Here is a 22,486-nt window from a genome sequence, read left to right as displayed (position 1 = left end):
AAAGTATAAACTAATATCATAAAAATAAGTTTACTAATTCTTTAAAAATCAAAGTGCATTTTTTATAGTAATTCTCAATATATTATGTTTAATTATTTATAAAATACTTGATCGTAAGTATTATGCACACCATAATTTTTTTATTATATAAATTGAGTTCTCATGAAATCATGAACATTCGTCAATAATATATCAATATATTTTTTTATTTTAATTGTATTTTTTAATTTTGTATTTATATTTTTTGTTGTTTGTTGCGTTTTTTTTTTGTTGTTGTTGGTTTTTTGTGTGGCCTTTTTCAAATTTATCTTTAATAAATGTGCATTATACATAATAAAAATATTAATAAAACTTTATATCTATTTAGTCATATATATATATATATATATATATATATATATATATATATATATATATATATAGTGGGTATATAGTAGGTGGCATTTGTTGACAGCAAGACGGTAAAAAAAAAAAAAAAAAGTTGTACGCTACGCTATATTTCATTAATCAATCCGATAAATGTCACCTTTGCACTAACCGACTTGACTGCAGCGGCCTAATGGTTTTTAATGTTGATTTTATTATTCCATATCCCTATACCAGCTGGTGATGCGTGAGAAAACAACTGCCGTATAGCTGGTTTCAAATCCAATCGCGAAAATTAACATGTGTTTCGCATACATATGTGTTGGTATAAACAGTGTGAAATATGAATAAAAGTTATATATATATATATATATATATATATATATATATATATATATATATATATATATATATATATATATATATATATATTAGCTTTATTTGTTTTATATGTTGATATTGTTCTGGATTGTTTTCCCCTCGTTATTGCAAACAGTATGCATCCGATTTGCCCTCATAAGTTCAAAGGTCTCATAATGTAAACTTTCAGCACCAGTTAGATTCATCTGCTTTTTCTAAAATTATTTTTGTTGGACCCAACGCATTCTTAAGGTTATCAGACTCCAAATAGGTTTTGTTGTGCTCGAAGCTGGATTAAAAGCGCCCATGTTCCATCAAGTCCGAACGATGCTTTTCAAGCTGAAACTAATCTACATTTTTTTTTCAAACTGAAAGATACGTTAGAACTTAAATGATTTTTAAGTACACATTTTGAAGCAACTGTACCCTGGCGTTTCATGCTGATATATTATCATCCGAACTGAGGTCTTTATTTCTTTCCTATACACATGGAAAACAGCTTTGAATTATTGATTCAGGACCTACTCAAAGGTCATCTACGTGGCTATCCTTCAATAACATGAATTTAAATTTTATTGAATTACCATAATAAGAACTCCATGTAAAACGAACTTACAAAGTACAGATATAATTACCTGCAATCATAAAAAATGTCAATCATTTGTTTGCAATCAAAGACAAAGGTAAATAATCTCAAAGGATTGCCTACATTTTCTTGCTCAGTACTAATAAGGAAATAAAACCGTGAAAACTCTAAAGTGAAGTAGCCGGAGGGCACTCCGCTTTGACCGGCATAATTCAGTCTACACAAGTATTAAACTATATGAAATATAGGATCAACACTTGGATCTATAACAGTACGAACAGTGTTAGATGATAAATAGTAATACCCAATGGACAGCAGCTGGGTATACAAATAAATAAATAATGAAGTAATAAAGTAGTGAGATAAATAATAATGAACTCAAGCAAACGAAAAATAACAAAACTCCCAAAAGATACCCGCACGATTGTCAACTTAAATTTACAAGTTAAGTTTAGAAATGTATTTAGGAAATTTTCGCTCTCACAGTAATCTTAAAAACTAAAAATATCTCAAGTAAAAAACCATATTCACCTGCAAACATCTTCGAAAAAACTTTTGGTGATCAAAAACATAAATAAATAATCAAGGAACACTCAAGCGAACGGGCAAGAGAACTTGGAGAAACCATGTACGTCATTTGTTTTCGCTCAGACTTGTAAATGTGGCATCTCCCAAGTCAATAAATGCGTTCGTCAGTAAAACAACAAGTTTCCTCATTAAAAAGAATCATCCAAGATATTGATCATCAGATTAAGTATGCAGACTCGTATCTTAAAAAATTATGAAGATAAACCTTTCGAAATTAATGTAAACACGAAGTACAACAAAATAAAATATAAAACCTAAATATGTTAAAATTATGTAAAAGTATGATAAATAAAAGCTAAAGGTACCAGATGTTAAAATCCATAAAACATGGTAGACCATTCGGAGTGGGGGGTATTTTTGTTAACAAACTAAAACAATATTTTAGTTTGTATTGTTTGTATTTTTTATATGCCATCACTAATGGTGTTCGGCTGTATCTGAATAATAATTACAGACAGTTTGAAAAACATACTAAGTTCATCTTGTATCATTTTGTTTTGTTCTTTTAAATCATTTAATTTCATAGTACGTGCTTTCATTTAATACCACGTCATTTTGAATCTGAATTCATTATTTAATTTTGGGGTTCAATCATTTCATTTCATGCTACATCGTTTCACAAAATCATTTGCAATCTGAATTCATCCTTCCATTTGTTGGGTTCAATCTTTTCATTTCACACTACATCATTTCATTTAATAACACGTCATTTGGAATCTAAATTCATCATTTGGTTTTGTTTGTTAAATCATTTCATGTGACACCACGTCATTTGGAATCTGGATGTATCGTTTCATTGCTGGATTAAATCATTTGATTTCATACTACATCATTTGAGTAATGTAATTTTGGCGGTCACGGCCGCCTATACTTTTCTGGTAATGCTCAAGTTTGAAAGCAAGATCGGCCCAGGTGACGGTACTAATTATTCTAAATAGCATCTTTAAACTCTAGTTTTTTATGCGCACTGGGATGGCTTTTGTACAATTTCTCAAGTGTATTTGTGTCTAAATAAACAGGGTCTTTCCCAGGGCACTCCATTTAAGAGGTTAAAGCAAAAATAACCGTAGAAAATAAAAGTTATAGGACACAACCTATCACGTCTGCACTAGGACAGAAAGACACGCGCTTCATCTACCTAATCAAGCCTCCCTTAACCTTGAAATCAAAAGGTCATTATCCTTTAGCTAAGAAACCAAAGGTAAAAGAGCCAAAAATAAAGATATAAGAACTTAAAACCAAGAGGCCAGGTATATAATTTTAAAAAATCCACTGGCGAAAGAACCTGAATGCCAAAGGTCAGGGAAATAAAGAGAGGAGTATGATAAAGATACAAAGAGCAGTACAAAAGCTGAAAAAGTTATAAAACGCATAAGCTGTATGCAAGGAAATAAAGACGACTGAGATCAGAAGAGTTAACTAGAGTCCCAATGTTGCTCACCTAGCCAATATTATCGCGCTCAGAGATTTTTAAATGCACAGATTTCAAAGGTTTTATCCAAGGAGATACATTCCTACACAGCAATTTTATAAAGTCTGATCGAAATTACTTACAAATTGTTAAGTAATCTAAGAAAAGTTTTTAGCACCAGGATGTTATAGAGGCTACTGAATTAAATTTAAAAAAATGTTGGTAGAGTCTGTCTGATTGAACATCTATATCAAGTTTGAACACAGCATGACTTGGCCCTTCCGCAGATTTTTTTAAAAATGGTTTCACACTGAATAGTAAAAAAAGTCACACCTTTGATAGTAGATGCACCACGGACTTATTTGTGGTGAAGCATATCCTAAGGAACATTCCTACAAGGTTTGATTTAAATTTGTCTCAGGTTTTCTAGAGATGTCGAAAAAATGTGTTACACCTTGCTCCTGTGGAAACAAAAATTGGTAGAATTTGTGTTACGGAATTATATGCAAAGTTAATAAAAAAGATTGACTCGGCCATTCTGAACGTGTGAAGTGAAAAATAGGGTTTACACTAGGTGATATGTAAGCTGTGGACTGCATCAAGGAAGACACGCGAACACAAATCCTTCTGAGCATATCCTACGAAACACTGCGACAAATTCGATTAAAAATATATTTTTAAAAATTGGTTTCTAAACCTTAATTTATTTTGGAGACGAAGGTAAACAGTTTCGTTTTACAGCTGGTTACATCAAACAATTTACGCAAAAGCTCTAAGGACTTCAAATCTCGGGCTCATGAAACTCAAAAGAAACCAGTGCCTGTGCAAATACAGGGCATGGATGAAGAAAGCCAAAGTATAGATACTTTCGACATACGCGTTACAACAGGCTTCAGACCCGGTTGCGATAGGGGAAAACATGTGGTTTACTCAGGTCTTATCCTTTATGATGCCTTACAAGTGTCTAATTTCATCATATAATTATCAAAAAGAATCTTCGGAATACATTTCAACACATTTTTGGCTATAAATATTTAGTTGTAAAAAAAACTAAACTAGTAGGCTAGTTGGATTTTCTTTGCTACCCATACAAAGGTCTAAAATAATAAAACTGAGACAGTCACCTATTCGAATTCGTCAGATAGCGGTCTTTGATTGGTTAAATGCCAGGGATGATGCCAAATTAACTAGAAAGCCATGTTATGGAGCGTTTGTACTAGGGATAAGGAAGAACCCTAACGAGTTTGGGGGTAAAAAAGAAGTTAGGGATTAAAAAAACAAGAACTCAAAAGCTAGCTGTGAAAACTATATCGAGTTTTCAGCCTCATGCTTGTAAAATGAATTGCACTTGAAGAAAATACATCTTTCCAGCATCTACCCATGGTTATGCCTCATTGTCACAATACAGGAAGTAAAATTTCAAGGGTACTTTAGTCAAAGCTGGATTAACCGTAAAAAGGACTCGTGGCGTAAGCCCAGATATTCGAGGCGGAATGTATAATGGTATGATGTAAGTCAGGATTCCATTTTCGTTTCCACACAGGAACTAGAACTATTCATTATCGCCAGTTACCAATCGCTGTGGCTGACTTGCAATTGGGTTAAGAAAGAAAACTATCGATTTTGGCATCATATCATATTAAATACATGCATATTTCTTATGAACAATGTTCCCTCTAAGCTGTGCGCGCGCACAAAACCAGCGCACGCAAGAAAACAAGAGCGCACACAAAATACAATTTCGATGACATTTTTTGTGTGTGCACTGTACAGTTACTTAGCTTAAACTGGCGTACTAAACTTTACAAATATCAAATGGCGCCACGCAACGACGTATTATTCTGCGTAATTTTGGTCACATGTGACGTGATTAATCAGCATTGAGCACTGCCCAATTTTCGGTTGACTGGGGAGTGCGCACTGGGCACAAATTTTTATTCTGCTTCTGAAATGTTGCACATAAAAACTTTCATGCGCACACGGCTCCCCAAAAAGAATTAGACGGCACGCTGGCAATTACGTTAAGAGGGATTCATTTTTGGCTTCAAAATATTAACTGTAAACTAACTTTTTTTCCTGTACATTTTTGGCGGTAACTTTTTTTTATTTGCAGTCTAAAGTCTGTTAATTTTTTTCAGGCTGACTACTGCGAACTTCTCAAAAAGGTCATATCTTAATAAATCCAAAAGTTGGGTTCTCTTTCGCACTTGTGCATTTTATTTTTGCAAAATCCATCCCAATCCTCTTCTTCTTATGACATTAAGCAAAGCACAGACATACACGCTATGTGGAATGAATTAATGTTTATGTTGAATTACATGGATTATTATAAGACTTCACGTTAGAACATTATCACAGCAAGAAAAGCACGTGGCGAGGCTTTCCCCACATAAGAATGATGTACACCGTTGGGTTCCTGGGAGATATACTTAATTTCTAGGAACAAAGATTTATTATAGAAATATTATTATAAAGCATACACAACCTTTCTTCTCACTGCGATGGTTTCAAATTATTAACTGTTTATTCCAGTACTATTATGAAAAATGGATCCAATTTAACGTAACTGACCAAAAACAAATAACCAACTATTTTGTTGCTAAAGAAAAAAGACGGCAAAATTTGACGAGTTTCATGGATAGCCCTAGTAATGTCTGAAGAAAAAAAAACCAAAAATCTTATTCGTCCACCTCTCAGGCTGAACAAGTCCTGGGTGAACGATCTGTTTGATCCAGCCATAAATTTTCCCAGGAAAATTCCAGCAAGACCAAAATGCTCAAAAGACCAGTCTCAGGTGCTTCATTCCTGCTTGGACAAGCTGATGAATTTTGTGGACGTCAATAGACTGATGTTGAGACCAAGCAGGAACGCACAAAACTGCTGGGTTTTTTTTTGGTAGGGAAACTGAAGATTGTATGCGCAAATAGACTATGTATCACTGAATTGCTTGATATGTCGACCAGCTTTGTTTTCCGGTTAGAATTAACGTTGGGATTATTTTCCTCACTAAGTGATTGATGAAATTACCTTGCATAAATGAACTGTCAGGGTTTAGGTGACAAATACAAAAGGAGAAACATCTAAAAAATCCAAGGGAAATGAGATTATTTTAGATATGCAAATTAAAAATAAATATTGAAACAATGGAACGGTTTTTGAAGTGATACAATTTAGTGCGTCGTGTACTGAAATCCAAGATCTAGCGTTTTCCAGAAGATCTGGATGAGAAAATAAAAATAAAATCATTCGATGAATTTTTGAAAGCCAGAAGAGATGATTTCGCTGACAATATGATCATTATTATCGATGAAGCTCCGTTATATTTTGCTTTCATTCCTGGATGGACAGTCGATAAAAAGGGGCTTAAAAGTGTGTGAATTTTCATGACGGTGCATGTTTAAAAAATCTAACTTTAGTCCTTGCAGTTTCCGCTTCGGGAGATGTGTTGTCTCAAATGAGAATTTTTCACAGCATGAGGAAGCTAAGAAATATTCATGGACCGAAAGTGTGGATAATACATCAGTGCAAATGACAATCTTTTAGCTAGCACAGATGACAAAAAGTATTATTAAGGCAAGTTATTGCTGTGTTTACTATTTACCCTGCAAACATCAATGCCTGTTTGTATCAATTATAACTATAGATGGCAAGTAAATAGAAGTCCAGGTGGTGAATAAACACAACTGGCAGAGATGCAATAAACTCATTGTTTGTACTTACATGATATCAAAACTAAAGTTATTTTATGACAAAGCATGCTGGCCTTGAAAGAATATTTTGAATTCCTTTAAGAATGCCAATTTGTTTTAATACCAAGTCGGCCGACATAGGAAAATTAATTTTGGTTTTTTTTAACCAGTATTCACGGACATCAATGAACCAGCGTCTCCCAGAAGGTTTAGAGAAGACAAAAAGGACATTCAAACAAATTGGAGATCTTCTTGAATGAGCTTCTTTAAAGAAACGAGATGATAGCCAGCTTCTCCCTGCGGCTATAATTACTGTATCTCAATATCTCTCATACAAGAACAGACCATCCACAGCTGGTTAAACATGCAATCACCTCCTGCTACTGCAATACAAACACACACACACACACACATTTCTTAGAAGGCTGCTTAGGTACAAATCATATATCCACAGAAGGTGAATTGATATTTTTCACAATCCTAATTTTGTTAAGTTTGCACGCTATTTTACTCTTGTTTTATAAGACATATGCATTTACATGTATCTATTGTACACCTTTTTACTCTCAATTCTTATTTTGTAATTTTTTCTGTCCACACCTCCTTCTCTTCTTTCGTTTTTCTTCCAGACATATATCATAGCTGAATATGAATGCTAAATGAATATTTTAACTTCTAATTTATATATATGATGTACAATCCTATATTGCTGGAAAATAACGGCAATTTTACTGGTTGAAAATACAGAGATAACACCACATACATTTGTCTATTTATAGTCTTTTTACTTCCTACATCAGACTCTTTTTTTAAAAATAACTTTTATTAACACTAATTTATTTCTCCTACTCTTAATGTACAGGAATTTCCTGTACATTAATTCATCTTCAAAAATGTGACAAACATACACACACACAAACCTATGTCAAACATAACAAATAGTAATGTCGTCCATGGGTTAGTTCCCTGAGCCACCGATATCCATGCATGATGTACAATGCATGCTGGATACAGGACTTGTACCAGAAGCTCACTTAGCCTTATGAACAGGTGAGCTAAAACCCCGAAATTAATTTCCTCACTAAATTAAAATTTGTTATATCTGCCTAAAAAAATGTACTTACAGTACATACTCCAATTTGTCTTGAGTCCATCTGTTATCAAACTGTAAGAATGTTCTGTATGATATGAACAATCCTAGTCATGTGGTCCACAACTTTGTTATTGAAGGTGGAGTCTTCAGGATGTATTAGTTTTTATCTCATCTATGAGTAATAAGCCTTTTTTGGGGCATATTTCCTATCAGTACAGTCTAGTTGGCAGTCAGTGTAAAATCTGCTTGGAAAATTTACTGCAAAAATGTCCATGGTTGCTTTGAAGACACAAGTCTGGTTTCATTACTAATGACATGTTCAAGTGGCAGTTATTTAAAAGAAAACAATATTAGCCAAAACAGCTTAGGGAATCAAGCAATTTAATCAGAAAATGGCAAGAGAGAGAGAGAGAGAGAGAGAGAGAAATGGGATTACAAATATGTACATGACTATTTTATTTTAATCGTATTTAATATCCATGCTAACATCACTATTTTATCACAGACTGACACACTGCACCATAAGCATGAACTACAACAGTGAATAATATTCCAGTAAATATGCAGCATACTGTATATTGAAATCTTAAAGGTTAGGTAAGCGTTATCTTATGTTACGTGTTTAGGCTCGAATAAACAGTAACACAAGAGTGAAACAACAAGCTTTGAAAAATATAATAATTTATTTCCTTGGAAAATACTCTAAAAATGAAAAAATATGAACTTATGGTTTTAAAAATCAAATCCAAAAATAACCCAATAATAAGCCACTAATAAAATTGTAGAAGTCCTAATAATAAATTGTTCTAATAATTTCAAGTTCGAGACCCAACAAAGAATCCAAGATGGAAGGTGATGACGTATGCTGTAACCTGTACTGTGCTGAAGTCTACAGTTCCTTACAGAAACAAGAAATATCACTCCGGTTTTGGAAATCCAAATCAATGTTTATAAGAGATGTCTTTGTTCAAGAATTTCGCATGAGCACACCTATATTTCCAGGAAAAAAGAATTAATCCTTCTGATTCCAAATAATTCAAAATAACTCCAAACTGACACAACAAAAGAACACCTTGACATCAAGTGTTATTAAGCCCGGACTGTCCTTATTTCTCTAAAACGATGGTTAATAAACTTGAATTTTACACCCCGGATAAGGGTCACGTGGTTACGTCTACATATAAAAAATGATGTAGCCCCTGTATGTCCTTGATAAGAACCAATCATTTTACTCCAAGAATAAAAGTTGTTTACTTCACTAAAAACTATCTACAAGTCTAGGGTCATGTATTCAATACAGCCTTAATCTCACTCTTATTAGTCCCACAATAAAAATAAATTAAAAAATGACCCCTACCAAACCTGAATCATGGTTGGGAACCAGGTCAGCCCCATGTGCCCACTAAAACAAACAGTCATGGTCAAACTATTTTCTGGAAAAGTACCGAATGGGAACATATTTATGTAAATAATAATTTAATGCCATATTTATCATAAAATTTAATGATTTGGTAGGAATTTTAGCCAATATATCAGTCTTTGAGTCCATCATACCTTAGTTAAAATTATTAAGTCAGTTTTCAGGCACTGTTGGTGCAGTGTCTACATTATATGAACAAAGTTCCAGTTATCTGCACAGCAAGTGAGTGCACAATACATTGCATCTAATTGGTCTACTGTACAAAATTTTAATTTTTTTCTTACTCTATTGTTAAATACATAAAAAAGGAAAATGTATCTCAAGTATCAGCCAAGTTAGCGCTACTCATATAATGTCTTTGCAAATCTTAAATTAAGTTGTTTCTTTTTTTATTTCTGTTTTTACTGCAAACCTTGTGAAATGTAACTATATTAAGTGATGGTGTGATGCAATACAGATGTGACACAATTTACACCGAGTCATCATGGTCATTTTTGTGTTTGCAAAATGGTTTATGGACAATCTGATCAAGGTTTCTGGCAAGAGTTGAAAATATTCAAGTTTAGAAAGTTGGCAACACCACCTCTATTCACTATGTTGTCACACCCAAAAAATCCATTCAAGAGAAATACTGTAACAATGGTTCACATATTCTGAACATCTCCTTCTGCACTGAAAATTTGACCTCAAAGAGTAATTGGTCTTTCTTGATGGAGGAGCAAGAAATGTTTTAAATGCACTACTTAGACAGAGGATGAGTTGTTGACAAGTTTCACAAAAATAGACTACTTTTTGGGGTTGAAATATCTAGACAAATCTCAATCAGTTTGCAAACAAACAAAACACTGTGGGCATGACTTTACCAAAAGAGAAAAGAATCTTGTATCAAACAAAATATAATTCTGATTTGGAAAAGACATAGGTCCAGGTAAGAAAAAGTGACCAGATACCTACATTTGATGTCTGTAATTTGTGCAGTAAGCACAGCAGCAAGATCTTGGCAGAGAGAACAGAGCTGGCAAAAGTCACAGTAATATGTACCAGATGAAATAGACAAGTACCTCATCTGTTACACTTAACTTATACATAAACTCTGCACAGCAATTCACACAGATGAATGCATAATTGATGCCTTCTTTCCTGAAAACTGACTTAAAAAGACTGCCTTGCAAATTCATGGCAAAGTTTGTGAAGATGTGTTTCGTGGTTTGTAAATCAACATGGAATAGCATAACCCTCTGTCCTGTGGCCATTTTGAATTTTTGCACTGGATATTACTGTTACCAATTACTGATAAGTGTCTAAACTGTACTGAGGTGTGTTCTGGAACAATTTACATGCTGCAAAATTGCACAGTTTAATGAACAGGTGACATCAGACCCACATATCATCTATCAGTATCAACACAGATTTGGGATTTGATTTATTGGACTAACATTACATTGGAACATGATGCTCGGAATAATAAATGGAAGTTCAGCACATGGCTTTTAGCATTTGAAACATTTGTTATTAAAATTAAAATAAATTTTGTTAGAAAAATTGTTTTCTTTTATCATATCTTTGTTATAATTATGAAGAATGCACACAATCAAACTTTGCCAAGGTCTCAAGAAAATCAAGCTGCATACCAAATTAGGCTGAAATCCAGTTATAATTCAGGTAGTTATTGTGTGGATAACAAAGTGCACAAGTGTGTGAGTGTAATCTGGATTTTTAACGTAGCTTTAACAGTTTTTCAGTCATATCGCTACAATGTCTGCAGTGTGACAGTTTAAAGTGATGTCCAGCACTGAGGCATCATGCCACGGACATGTAGCATGATGTCCACCCAGTCACATTATCCTGACGCCAGGCCGACCAGTCGTAACACTAACCTCTTGATGCTGAGCACCAAGCGAGGCAGCTGTTAGTACCACTTTTGCAAGTCTTTGGTATGACTCGGAAATGAAACTGTGGTGTGATAATCAGGGGCTATAACTCTGCTAAACAATAACAGAATGTAGACAATCAAACTCAGCTAAGTCTCATCAGTATCACACTGCATGCCAAATCCAATAAGAATTTAATAATGGCATTAATGTGTGAAAACAAAAGTGGAACAGAGAAGGATAGAAAACCTGAAGGGCTGGCAGATGGAAGGAAGGACATGCCTAATGTGATATCCCCCATTTTCTATGCAAAGTCTGGAGCAATTTAGACTAGAACTCAGCAATCTGACTGGACAAAATTGAAATCAGATTTTATTTTGACTCGTGAAGTCAGAACTGTCAGATTTAACTATATGTCATGTTGGTAAAAATGGACAACAATACTGCTGCTGCTTTGTTATTCCTCCACAGTCTTAGAAAATCACCGTTTTTGATGACTGTAACTCCTCCACAGTCTTAGAAAATCACCGTTTTTGAGGACTATGAGAAATGTAAAGCTATATCCCTAACTTCAGCAGCAAACGTCAATCATTACCGTTACTATTATAATTTCTACTGAGTGACATTAGACTATTTAGAGTTTCCAGATAATCATCTTCATCTAAACCAGCATCAATATATCGGTGATGTTTCTTGATGTCCAGTGTCTTGGCAGCCTTGTAAAGCTCTTCCAGCAAACCCCCAATCTCTGGACTAGACTGGAGTGATGTCATCATTGGAACACTCCTCACATCTAGAAATAAGAACATACAATTTCCTTTTAGAACTATATATCTGCTACAGGGGAGCTAATTCTAAAATTCTCAATCATTAGACTCATTAATGGGATAAAAATATCGGAATACACTAAACAGGCATGAACATGCATAAATATGTCTTATTAACTTAACTGTATTTCTCATCATACAGGTGTTTATAACATTTTTTAATTGGCTGAGACAGAAGTTCCATCTAACCTAACAGAGGCATATGGAAGGGGTGGGGTGTTAGTCTGCCTCCCCTTTGTTTGTTTGTTGTCGGGTTTAATGCCATTTTTCAGCACACAATAGGATATACATGGCGGCTAGTATTAATGGTGGAGGAAGAACCTGGGAAATCCCCGGAAAGAACCACCGACCCTCAAGAAGCTACTGGCAAGCTTTCTCACATACCCACATTGGCCAAATCCAAGACTCGAACCCACACAGACAGAGGTGAGATGGCAGTGATCCGTAATGGAGGGCACTTTTAACTCGGCCACTCGGGATCCCCGACTCCCCTTTGTAAACTTTTTACATAAAGTAAAAAATGCAAAAACAAACTCCCTCTTGATAAAATAACACTCCCAAAGAAAACATTACGGTTACAACCTTGTCTAAAGACTGAATGATGTATCTCTCAAAGCACAAATTCATATGAGAGTTCCAATGTGGCAGTGATTTAACAAAGGTAAACACTGCTCATGAAATGGAAAAGTTTCACCTATAACCATTTTATGTATGACTAAGTTCTTTACCTTTTATGTACGATTATGTTCTCTACCTTTAATGTGTATTTCTCTGTGCATCACAGCATCATAACATCTCTAAGGTAATTTGTGGCAGAAAGTACAGAGGTGTTCCTATTGGTAAATAAGCATGTCACAATGTTTTTATTCCCCACTGTGACAGCAAAAGGGAAGCATATTGTTTTTCTACTGTCCACCTATGTCTCTACGTCTGTCCTTAATCTCTTTTAGTATGATAGCATAAAAACTATTTAACTTAACAGCCATTAAATTTTAAATTATTAAAAGTAAATGACCTGATTACTTTTTAAGACCATTACAGCAATTTTTAAATGTATTTTTTTTTACATATTTCAAACTGGACTTTATTAAAAACAAATTTCTTGTTAGCACATTTAAGCAAAAGCCACTCATATCTGACAAGTAAAATCAGGTAGGCTTTGTTGTATTTATATATAGATAATCTGATTATAATTTCAGGCCATTAAAGAAATATTTCATGTTTTGCGGGTGTTTTTGAAACACATTTTTGAACTTTCTTTGTTAGCATGATTTAACACAAAAAACTACTTTAGATAGACAAATAAAATTTGGTGTACTGTCCAAGCTCTTTCTAGTTCCAACAAAGTTATTATCCCATCAAAACAATTATTCAATGTTAAAAATCTTTAACTGATATCTAATCATATCCCAAGAATAAGGCTTCTGTCCCTAATATTCCATAATATTAGCAAATTTACACCGCCAGACACAGATGCATGGACTGGCAAGATTATCTCATCCCTAAATTTCCTTTAATCTCCTCTTGGGCAGCATGCATTGCTGACTGGTGTAAATTTTAAAAGATGTCACATTTTTATTCTATAAACCTATTTTTATGATTTAATTAAAATACTATTTGGCACCTAACAATACAGAATGGCAAACAAGTACAATTACATACAGAACACAAGTATGAATATAATTTCTTTGTAAATTTATTGCAAGGATTTTGACTGCTCCAGTGGTCTAGTGGTTAGAGCATCCACCTTGGATGGAACCCAGCCAAGTCATACCAAAGACTTTTAAAATGGTAATAACAGCTGCCTCGCTCAGCATTAAAGGTTAGTGTTAGGACTGGTTGGCCTGGTGTCGTGATAATGTGACTGGGTGGGACATGATGCCGCATGCCTGTGGCATGATGCCCCAATGCTAGACATCGCTATAAACTGCCACAACACAGACATCATAGCAATATGAATGAAAAATTATTAAAGCTATGTTAAAAATTCAAATCACACACACTCATACACAGACACGTTGCAAGGATTTTCAATTAACTCTTCTTTAGCAAGTGCACTATAATGATACTCACAGTCACTTACAAATAGTCACGTTTTTTGACATGGCAGAAAGTAGAACAACTATACTAACCTACTGTTGGCAATCTTTCTATTCCTTGAAGTAAACCATCCGTTCCAATGTATTTATGAAATATCTGTGGGTACGGCATACCAATCTTAAATGGATTTTTCATGACATGGCCAGCACTGCAAAGATTCAAGATTATATTTTATTATGAAAAGCAACTCATAACTAAATGCACATTTAAGAGAAACATAAAATAAGAGTGACAAACAACTGCAAAACCAAACTGTATAAGCTCTTTTATTTAAAAAAATATATAATTCAGTAAATGAAAAATAAAAATTGGCTTCCAGTAAAGCTTTAAACTTAAATCAAATATGGATTTCCCATGCAATATCTGCAAGGGAGCCAATGAACCATATAGCAAGAGTTTTCAGCTTTTCTGCAAATTTATCTACATTATACAGGAAAGTCAGTCAATGCCCCTGAATCACTTTCTAGTTTGCAAATAATGGAGACTGTCCTCTCTGTGTCAACATTAGAATGTGGCAATGACAGGGCAATTATGCAGAGATGCTCAAACTATATTTATCACATTGCTGTAAGGTTGTCGACTGCTCTCCAATACTCATCCACATTATGTTCATCCCATGAAGGATGTTCCTGGCTTGGACTTAAGATGTCTTCCTGAGTCTCATCCTCATATCAGGTCTGCAGGTAAATGGCACCTATCGCCTTGCCTGCATACACGAGCCCACATTCCTTCATGACTAAACACACATCACCAAAATAATGAAGTTACTCAATCGGTGTTATATGCACTCATGTGTAGCAGAACGTGCCATCCCTGGATTCCTATAGAAGAATGCTTGATAATGTTACTATAATCAAGCATTATTCTATAAGAATCCAGGGTTAGCACTTTCCATTCTGTCTGGTGTATATTTATAATTCTCTATAATTAATTCTATATACCTTGATTTCTTTCAGAGGAATCCGGAATGACTGTGTAGATACATGAGAATTAATTACTAGGTCCTCGTGCGAGTGTGTCTGCTACACAAGAGTGCATGTAACACTGATTGAGTAACATCATATTTTGGTGATGTGTGCTTAGTTGTGAGGGCACATGGGCTCATGTGTGCAGGCAAGGCGATGGGTGCTGTTTACCCGCGGACCTGGGTTCGAATCTCCGTAGAGTACGAATTAAAAATTCTCTAACCTGTACGATAGTATTATTTGTATTAAAAGATTAATTCTGCCTACTATTATCAAGCATTCTTCTATAGGAATCCAGGGATAGCACTTTCCATTCTGTTTGGTGTATATTTATAATTCATTCTCTCTCTCTCTCTCTCTCTCTCTCTATATATATATATATATATAATATATATATATATATATGCAGTCAATGGCATTTAAAACATTATTTTTCACCAACCACTGGTAGAAGGTACAATCACATATATCATAATGTTTCCATTGAAGCAAGTTGATCTTCATTAGCAGCAAGCTATACTATACTAATGCAGAGCTTAAATTGTGATTCATCATATAAAAACATACTCTGGAAATTTCCAGAAATTAACTAAATAAAAATCCCACAAGATTAAAGCTGCATTTTCAAATTTCTTGCTAACATTTTCAGTTATAACCATGCTATACTGATGTTAGTCTTAAGGAGATTAGTGCAAATGTGGCAGGGACTGCTCAACAAGTGAAGTTTTAGTCTGTTTTAAATGAGTGGCCACTTTCATATATTTTCATCACTACCAAGTCATACTTTAAAATTATCATTTGGAGTGAAATCATGTCTTTACTTACATAAACAACCCATGTTTCTTGCCAATATATTTACATTTGTTAATGTTTTCTACCATTCTATTTGAATACTTGCATATTAACAAATCCTACAAGCCTAAGAAACTATGAAGTCTTAACCCCGGTAGCGCTGTGTTGTTTTGCTTGACTTTGAAACCAGTGCTGATTTGTTTCTAATTTCACCATCGGTGCATGCTGAATTGTTTCATAACAATACAGACTTTTTGGGCCAAATCTATATAACAGCTCAGAACTATTATTAAAAAAAAGATTGCTTTGAAATTGAACAAAGTGATGCATATATGCATGCTGATTGCAAACACTAAAAATGTCGGTGAAATTATGTGTGTTCACATAGCAACCAAATAGAGAAAATGGGTGGAAAAGAAATTTTTGACCAAAAAAATATTGATTATAGTGTATACTTTTCTATCAAATATAGTTATTCTGAATGTGTTGTTTTTGTTGTATGGTTTAACGCCATTTTTCAGCACAAGATAGGCTATACATGGTGGCCAGTATAATTGGTGGAGGAAGAACCCTGGAAGAACCACCAACCCACGAGAAGCTACTGGTAGGCTTCCTCATGTACCCATGTTAGCCGAGCCTGAGACTCGAACTTACGCAGACAGAGGTGAGATGGCAGTGATCCGTAACAGTGAGCACTTTAGACCACTCGGCCACTCAGGGCCCCTTCTGAATGTGTACATGTTAATTTGTTTCTACATATTGCATATCCTGAGTTCTTTACTTTAAGGCCTATGCCAGATAATTAAAACTTTACATTCAAACATATCTCTACATTTCACTATGTTACAATATTTAGTTGATGCAATATTTATGTAAGTATTGTTCACAATTTTTCTCCATATAAAATATAATTATAGTCACTTGTATAGTTCACTGATAAGGAACAAATACTAATCATACAGAAAATGATAAATAATTATAAATTTACTTTGGTTGCCTGGTTGCCATAGCAACCGAAAAGTACTGTTAGTGTTTGAAAGGTTTAAAAGACTGTATAAAATAATATTGTTGGCAGAATCTTTTATCCAACTAAATACAGCATTCATTTTTCAAAGAAATCAATGTTATCAAGCTGTTTTAATTATGTGTGTGTGTGTGATTTGGATTTTTAACGTAGCTTTAACAATTTTTCAGTCATATCACAACGATGTCTGCAATGTGACAGTTTATAGTGACGTCTAGCACTGAGGCACCATGCTGCAGGCATGTAGCATGATGTCCCACCCAGTCACATTATCCTGACACCAGGCTGACCAGTCCTAACACTAACCTCTTAATGATTAATGCTGAGCACCCAGCAAGGCAACTGTTAGTACCATTTTTGTGTCTTTGGTATGACTCGACTGGGGATCGAATCCAAGACCTCCTGCTTCTGAGGTGGATGCTCTAACCACTAAGCCACTGAAGAAGTCACACACAATTAATGACTGGCCTAGACTGGACATCCGTAGACATCACTGTCTTGTGCCATAAAAATATGGTATCTGCACGCACAGCCAGTTGACATCATCCATAAATATATGGCTTCCACACTACCAGGGTTAAAACTCCATTAGAATATATTTGTTAATGTTACTGAAAATTTATTAAATTACTATTTCAAGTGAGGCAACTAGAACACATAGATTTTAACCAGTTCTAAACCTATGAAATATACAGGCAATGCAACTTTAAAGTAAACAATTACTGGACCTGTTAATTTTGCAAGTATTATTAATGTACATTAGTGTTCTTTCAGTTTACTAAGTATGATCCTATTTCTTTGAATTACATCAATGTAATAAGTCAAACAGGTTAACAATGGTACCACGAAAAGCACATTATACGGTAAGCATGCCCTGTCATCTATCCAGGTGCCCGTAGCATAGTTGACTCCAGAGATTACTGACCAATGAATCTCAATGACCTGGTTTGGTTAGCTTGACTATCACTTTTAATGCATTACAGGCCATATCATGTTGAGGAAATGAGAGCTTAGTTATGTTCCCAAAGACACACCGTGGCAACCAACTCCAGGCTGTGTTAATGTCTATATGTTCTTTTATCTGAATTATGCCCTCTATTTCACTGAATTCATATTTGCATTTAACATTGGATTTAAACAATACATTATTTTCAAGTAGAAATTTTCCAAGTTGTACATATATTATAAACACATTTGGTACATGGATAAAAATTATCATATCCATACATAGTGTATTTTGGCCAAATGTCTTTAAAAGAGAATAACAGAAGCCAAACATTATAATGAATATTAACTCGGTAACTAGATTACATTATTATAACTGCAATTGAGTATAAATACTTAATCAACTCCCCTTAATGAAGATTTTTGTTTTACTTTCTAAAAGTTCACTTTAATGGCACTTGAAAGATTTCTAAACTTATCTGAAACAACTCCTGTATCATGTACACAAGGGCAAATGTACAGACAGGCAAGTGCATCTATTTTTAGAAAGAGGGGTTTTCATAATGTAACCACTCACTTCATAGCTTCATTAAAAGAGTTCATTGAAAGGTTGCACATTTATGGTTTTATTATTTGTCTAAGTACTTCTAGTAATGTTAGGTATTGGTTAAATAGTATTTGCTTCGGTGATTTTATTTCTTCATATTTTCACAAATGTGAGTCAAGTCAGGAAAGAACTTTAACCTTACAGCGCTTCTTGTGAATTCCACAACACAGCATTGTCCGACACGTTTCTGACCTACATAACTGCATTTTAAAACTAAATCTTCAATAACTTAATACCTAGACTTTGCTTTCTATCAATTGTAAATTTTTATGAATATATCTGGCTAACAAAAATAGACAGCGATGTCTGCCATTATTTCCCCATTACTGGTTCACATACGGTTTCAAGATGATTTTAGGAAGAAAAATAGCACTTAAAAAATCTAGATAACCGATTCTGTTCTTAAAACAGAAAACTGTTATTCATATATTATTGTTAAAGTTTCGAAACACCTGTTTGAATTTTCATATCATCAAAGGATGACTTGTGATAGTTGCCAAATTATTCATGAAAGAGTTAATGGTCATGGTCAATCAGCAATCAAAATACATACCTGTAAATGTGCAAGGCTTTGTTTGTTGGTGCAACTGATATCAACACAAGGTACCTGATAACTTGATGCCTACATCTGGCTTTGAGCTACAACACAACTCTAGAACTAACCTGACTAAAGTGACGGGGCATCTCAAAACATATGAACACTAAATGTACCTCCCAAAAATCACAGGGCAAGGTCGTTTTTGCCTTCACAACAGAAAAAGGCAAAGTTTACATATTTTAGATGACTTAATCACCCACTTTGCCTGGTAGTGTGACCCCTGTTACTAATTTTGTTTAACCAAAGTCTATTCAATCCTAATTATTTAATTATTGCTCTGGACATCAACTGTCAACTGAAACTTCCAGACGAAAGTTATTGATTGCTATGTTCTTTTACAATGGTGGCCAGATACTAAACTGGGTCCAGAAAAGAACATGTTCATTCTAGTCATCACAATATAGGGTAGTATGAATTTGTTTATAAATGTGCGTAGCTTACATTGTGACATCACAGCATACAATGTTCAGTCCAGATTGTACTGGATCACAGCTTCCCAAAGGAATATGGATGTATGAGGATCCAAATAAACTGACTAAATGCCATTTACAGGCATGTAAATTCAAAATTCTGAACAATGACACCCACTGCTAAAATAATTGGTAATGACTGCCTACATAACCTGTATGACATTTACTATAATCATGGAACATATATTCTTTTCTGCACAACTTGCAAATCACTTTTATCAGGTCTAAATTGTCTTTATTTGCCAGTGCATCCCTGTTTCCGAAACCCAAAGTAAGCCCACACTTTCAATCGTTTCTTCTTTCCAGGAAAGTCAGAAAGTTCACTTTCACTTTTGCTTGCCATTTTCAAAGTGAGTCACTTCTATCATGGCTAAATTATATTTCAAAAATGGATAAAAAGCATGAATCAAACAAAATATTCTTCACATGGTCATTAATTTAGCATGGTTTATACTATCATTTCTATTATTGTATTATTAAATTTAAATATTGTGAAGTTATTCCAACTCAAGAATAATAATTATCTAATAAATTTATCAGTACAATATAGAAACTCAACCATGAAAAGTCATACATGATTTATCAATCAGAATAAGCAATGCTCAAGTAACTCAATTAATTGGAACAGCACTAGTGAATACTGTAATAAGCCAATATTTTACTGGGGAGGGAAATATAGGAATGTGAATTCTAAGTGTGATTTAAATGAGGATGGCATAATGGTGAATTTTGAATCTTTTACAGAAAAATATCAGATCAACACTAATTATTTCAAGTATCTGGGATTATTAATGCAATTAAAATAAAATACAGAATTCCGCATTTTTAGCTAATTTGCCTTTAAACCATTTAACTAAATATTATAATTATGTCAGAGAGACGTTGTTGGGATCTTCATAAGATATAACAAAAATCAAATAAAATACCTAACAGTGAGACAAAATGGAAATATATACATGGTTTAGATATTCACAGCAATGAATGGCAAAGAATTTATTCTAGAACTTCAGTCCAGTAATAAAAAATGTCACCACTGTTGAATCCATTTTATTAAATAATTATCAGTTACTATAAAGTTCCATTGTGGGAAATTGTTTATGCATAATTTAAATGTTAATTGTTGGTCAACAACTGTGTTAACACTCAGTACTAAAATAAGCAAAATCCCTGCATATTAATAAGGTACTTTTGAATCAGACTGGCTGAGCATGTCAACACATTACCAACATTACCAGGTATTTCTCATCAGATTTTAATTAAAATTGTTGAATAGTTTCACATTATCAAGATGGTGGATGAGTTTGATTATGAGCATGACCTTTGCATATTATGAAAATACTATTTATCTAATTGGCTATGAGAGATCTGGACATATTAGTGTCACACTTTATACCTGATTAGCTACATGAGATCTGCACATATTAGTATCACACTTTATACCTGATTGGCTACATGAGATCTGCACATATTAGTATCACACTTTATACCTGATTGGCTACATGAGATCTGCACATATTAGGACACAACTTTATACTGATTGGCTACATGAGATCTGCACATATTAGTATCACACTTTATACCTGTTAAATTAGACGAGTCAGATGAGCAATATCATGCCCACTTTAGGCATCTTGTTATCAAAACCATGTTTCTTTATTATCAAAACCATGCCTCTTTATTCTAACACACCACCAGTATTCTGTTTGCATTTCAAACTTTTGATTAGAGTCCACATTGACTCCTACTGAAAGGTATGTATATCATACAATGCAAGTGTGCCTTAATTTGTATGGTATATTGATCAAAGTCTCTAAACCTTGCACAGACACAGATCTGATACCATGAGAAATTACTGGGATACTGTTGTTCATGATTAAAAATGGTTTTAGAAAAACAGATCAGGAGGTTCCATACACTTTGAAAATTCTTCAAGTAAGAACCATATCCACTGAAAGAGCTTATTTATATATGGTTCAGTCACCAACAATGCAATTTTTTGAGCTTTTAATTTTTGCATGTGATACAACTACAATGTGGTGATAGATGATGAGAGAAAATTAGTTTGGGCAGGACTAAAAAAAATCTTACGGCCTAAGGGCTGTGACCCTTCTAGTTACAGATGGGTCCCTTCCTGTATTCTAAAGAAGTGCCTGTGGGGCTTACTCCCAAAAAAATAATCAAATTTTCAGAGATTGCACTGATGAAATGTGGAAATGTATTTTCAAGATGTTTACATAAATGCCAAAACACAGTACAATCTGATTAAAATCAGATCACCAATGTCATACATGAAGTGGAGATTGTAACACAGCATGTCATATCAAACAAAAAAAAATTCTCCCCAAAACCCTGACATGGTCATGTTTCAAGAAAACAATTTTTTGTAATCTTTGAAAAAAGAAACAAAACCCCACCACTTTCAGTGCCCATTACATATAGCATTTACAAACAGTCAACAGATATAATTGGAGCTGATGTAAAGATATCCTTGGGGTAGTTGTTGTTGTTGTAAGGTTTAACGCCATTTTTCAGCACAAGATAGGCTATACATGGCGGCCAGTATAACTGGTGGAGGAAGAACCCAGGAAAACCCCAGAAAGAACCACCGACCCACGAGAAGCTACTGGCAAGCTCTTTCACATACCACATTGGCCGAACCCAAGACTTGAACCCACTCTTTGGGTAGTATTAATAGTGGTAATTAAAGGGCAAAGAGGTCATGCATAAACCACCATCTCACATATTACTTAATATGTAACAACAGATAGTGAGGA

At 34.2% G+C, this 22,486-nt stretch overlaps 1 protein-coding gene across 1 annotated transcript in view; it reads right to left on the bottom strand.

Annotated features, from left to right (window-relative positions):
• Positions 1-11,728: 11,728 nt before the first annotated feature.
• Positions 11,729-22,486, bottom strand: part of LOC149800916 (protein misato homolog 1-like) — a 56,997-nt gene continuing 46,239 nt past the window's right edge. The window contains exons 13-14 of the mRNA XM_089954979.1: positions 14,344-14,459; positions 11,729-12,177 (exon numbers count right to left, since the gene is read on the bottom strand). Coding sequence (XP_089811105.1) covers positions 11,969-12,177; positions 14,344-14,459 — 325 coding nt within the window. The 3' untranslated portion in view covers positions 11,729-11,968. The remainder of the gene's footprint in view (positions 12,178-14,343; positions 14,460-22,486) is intronic.

The sequence above is a fragment of the Sinohyriopsis cumingii genome, chromosome 4 (genome assembly GCF_028554795.1).
Source record: "Sinohyriopsis cumingii isolate HCF-2022 chromosome 4, ASM2855479v2, whole genome shotgun sequence".
Taxonomy (NCBI): Eukaryota; Metazoa; Mollusca; class Bivalvia; order Unionida; family Unionidae; genus Sinohyriopsis; species Sinohyriopsis cumingii.
This window is presented reverse-complemented; position numbering and strand designations above follow the sequence as displayed.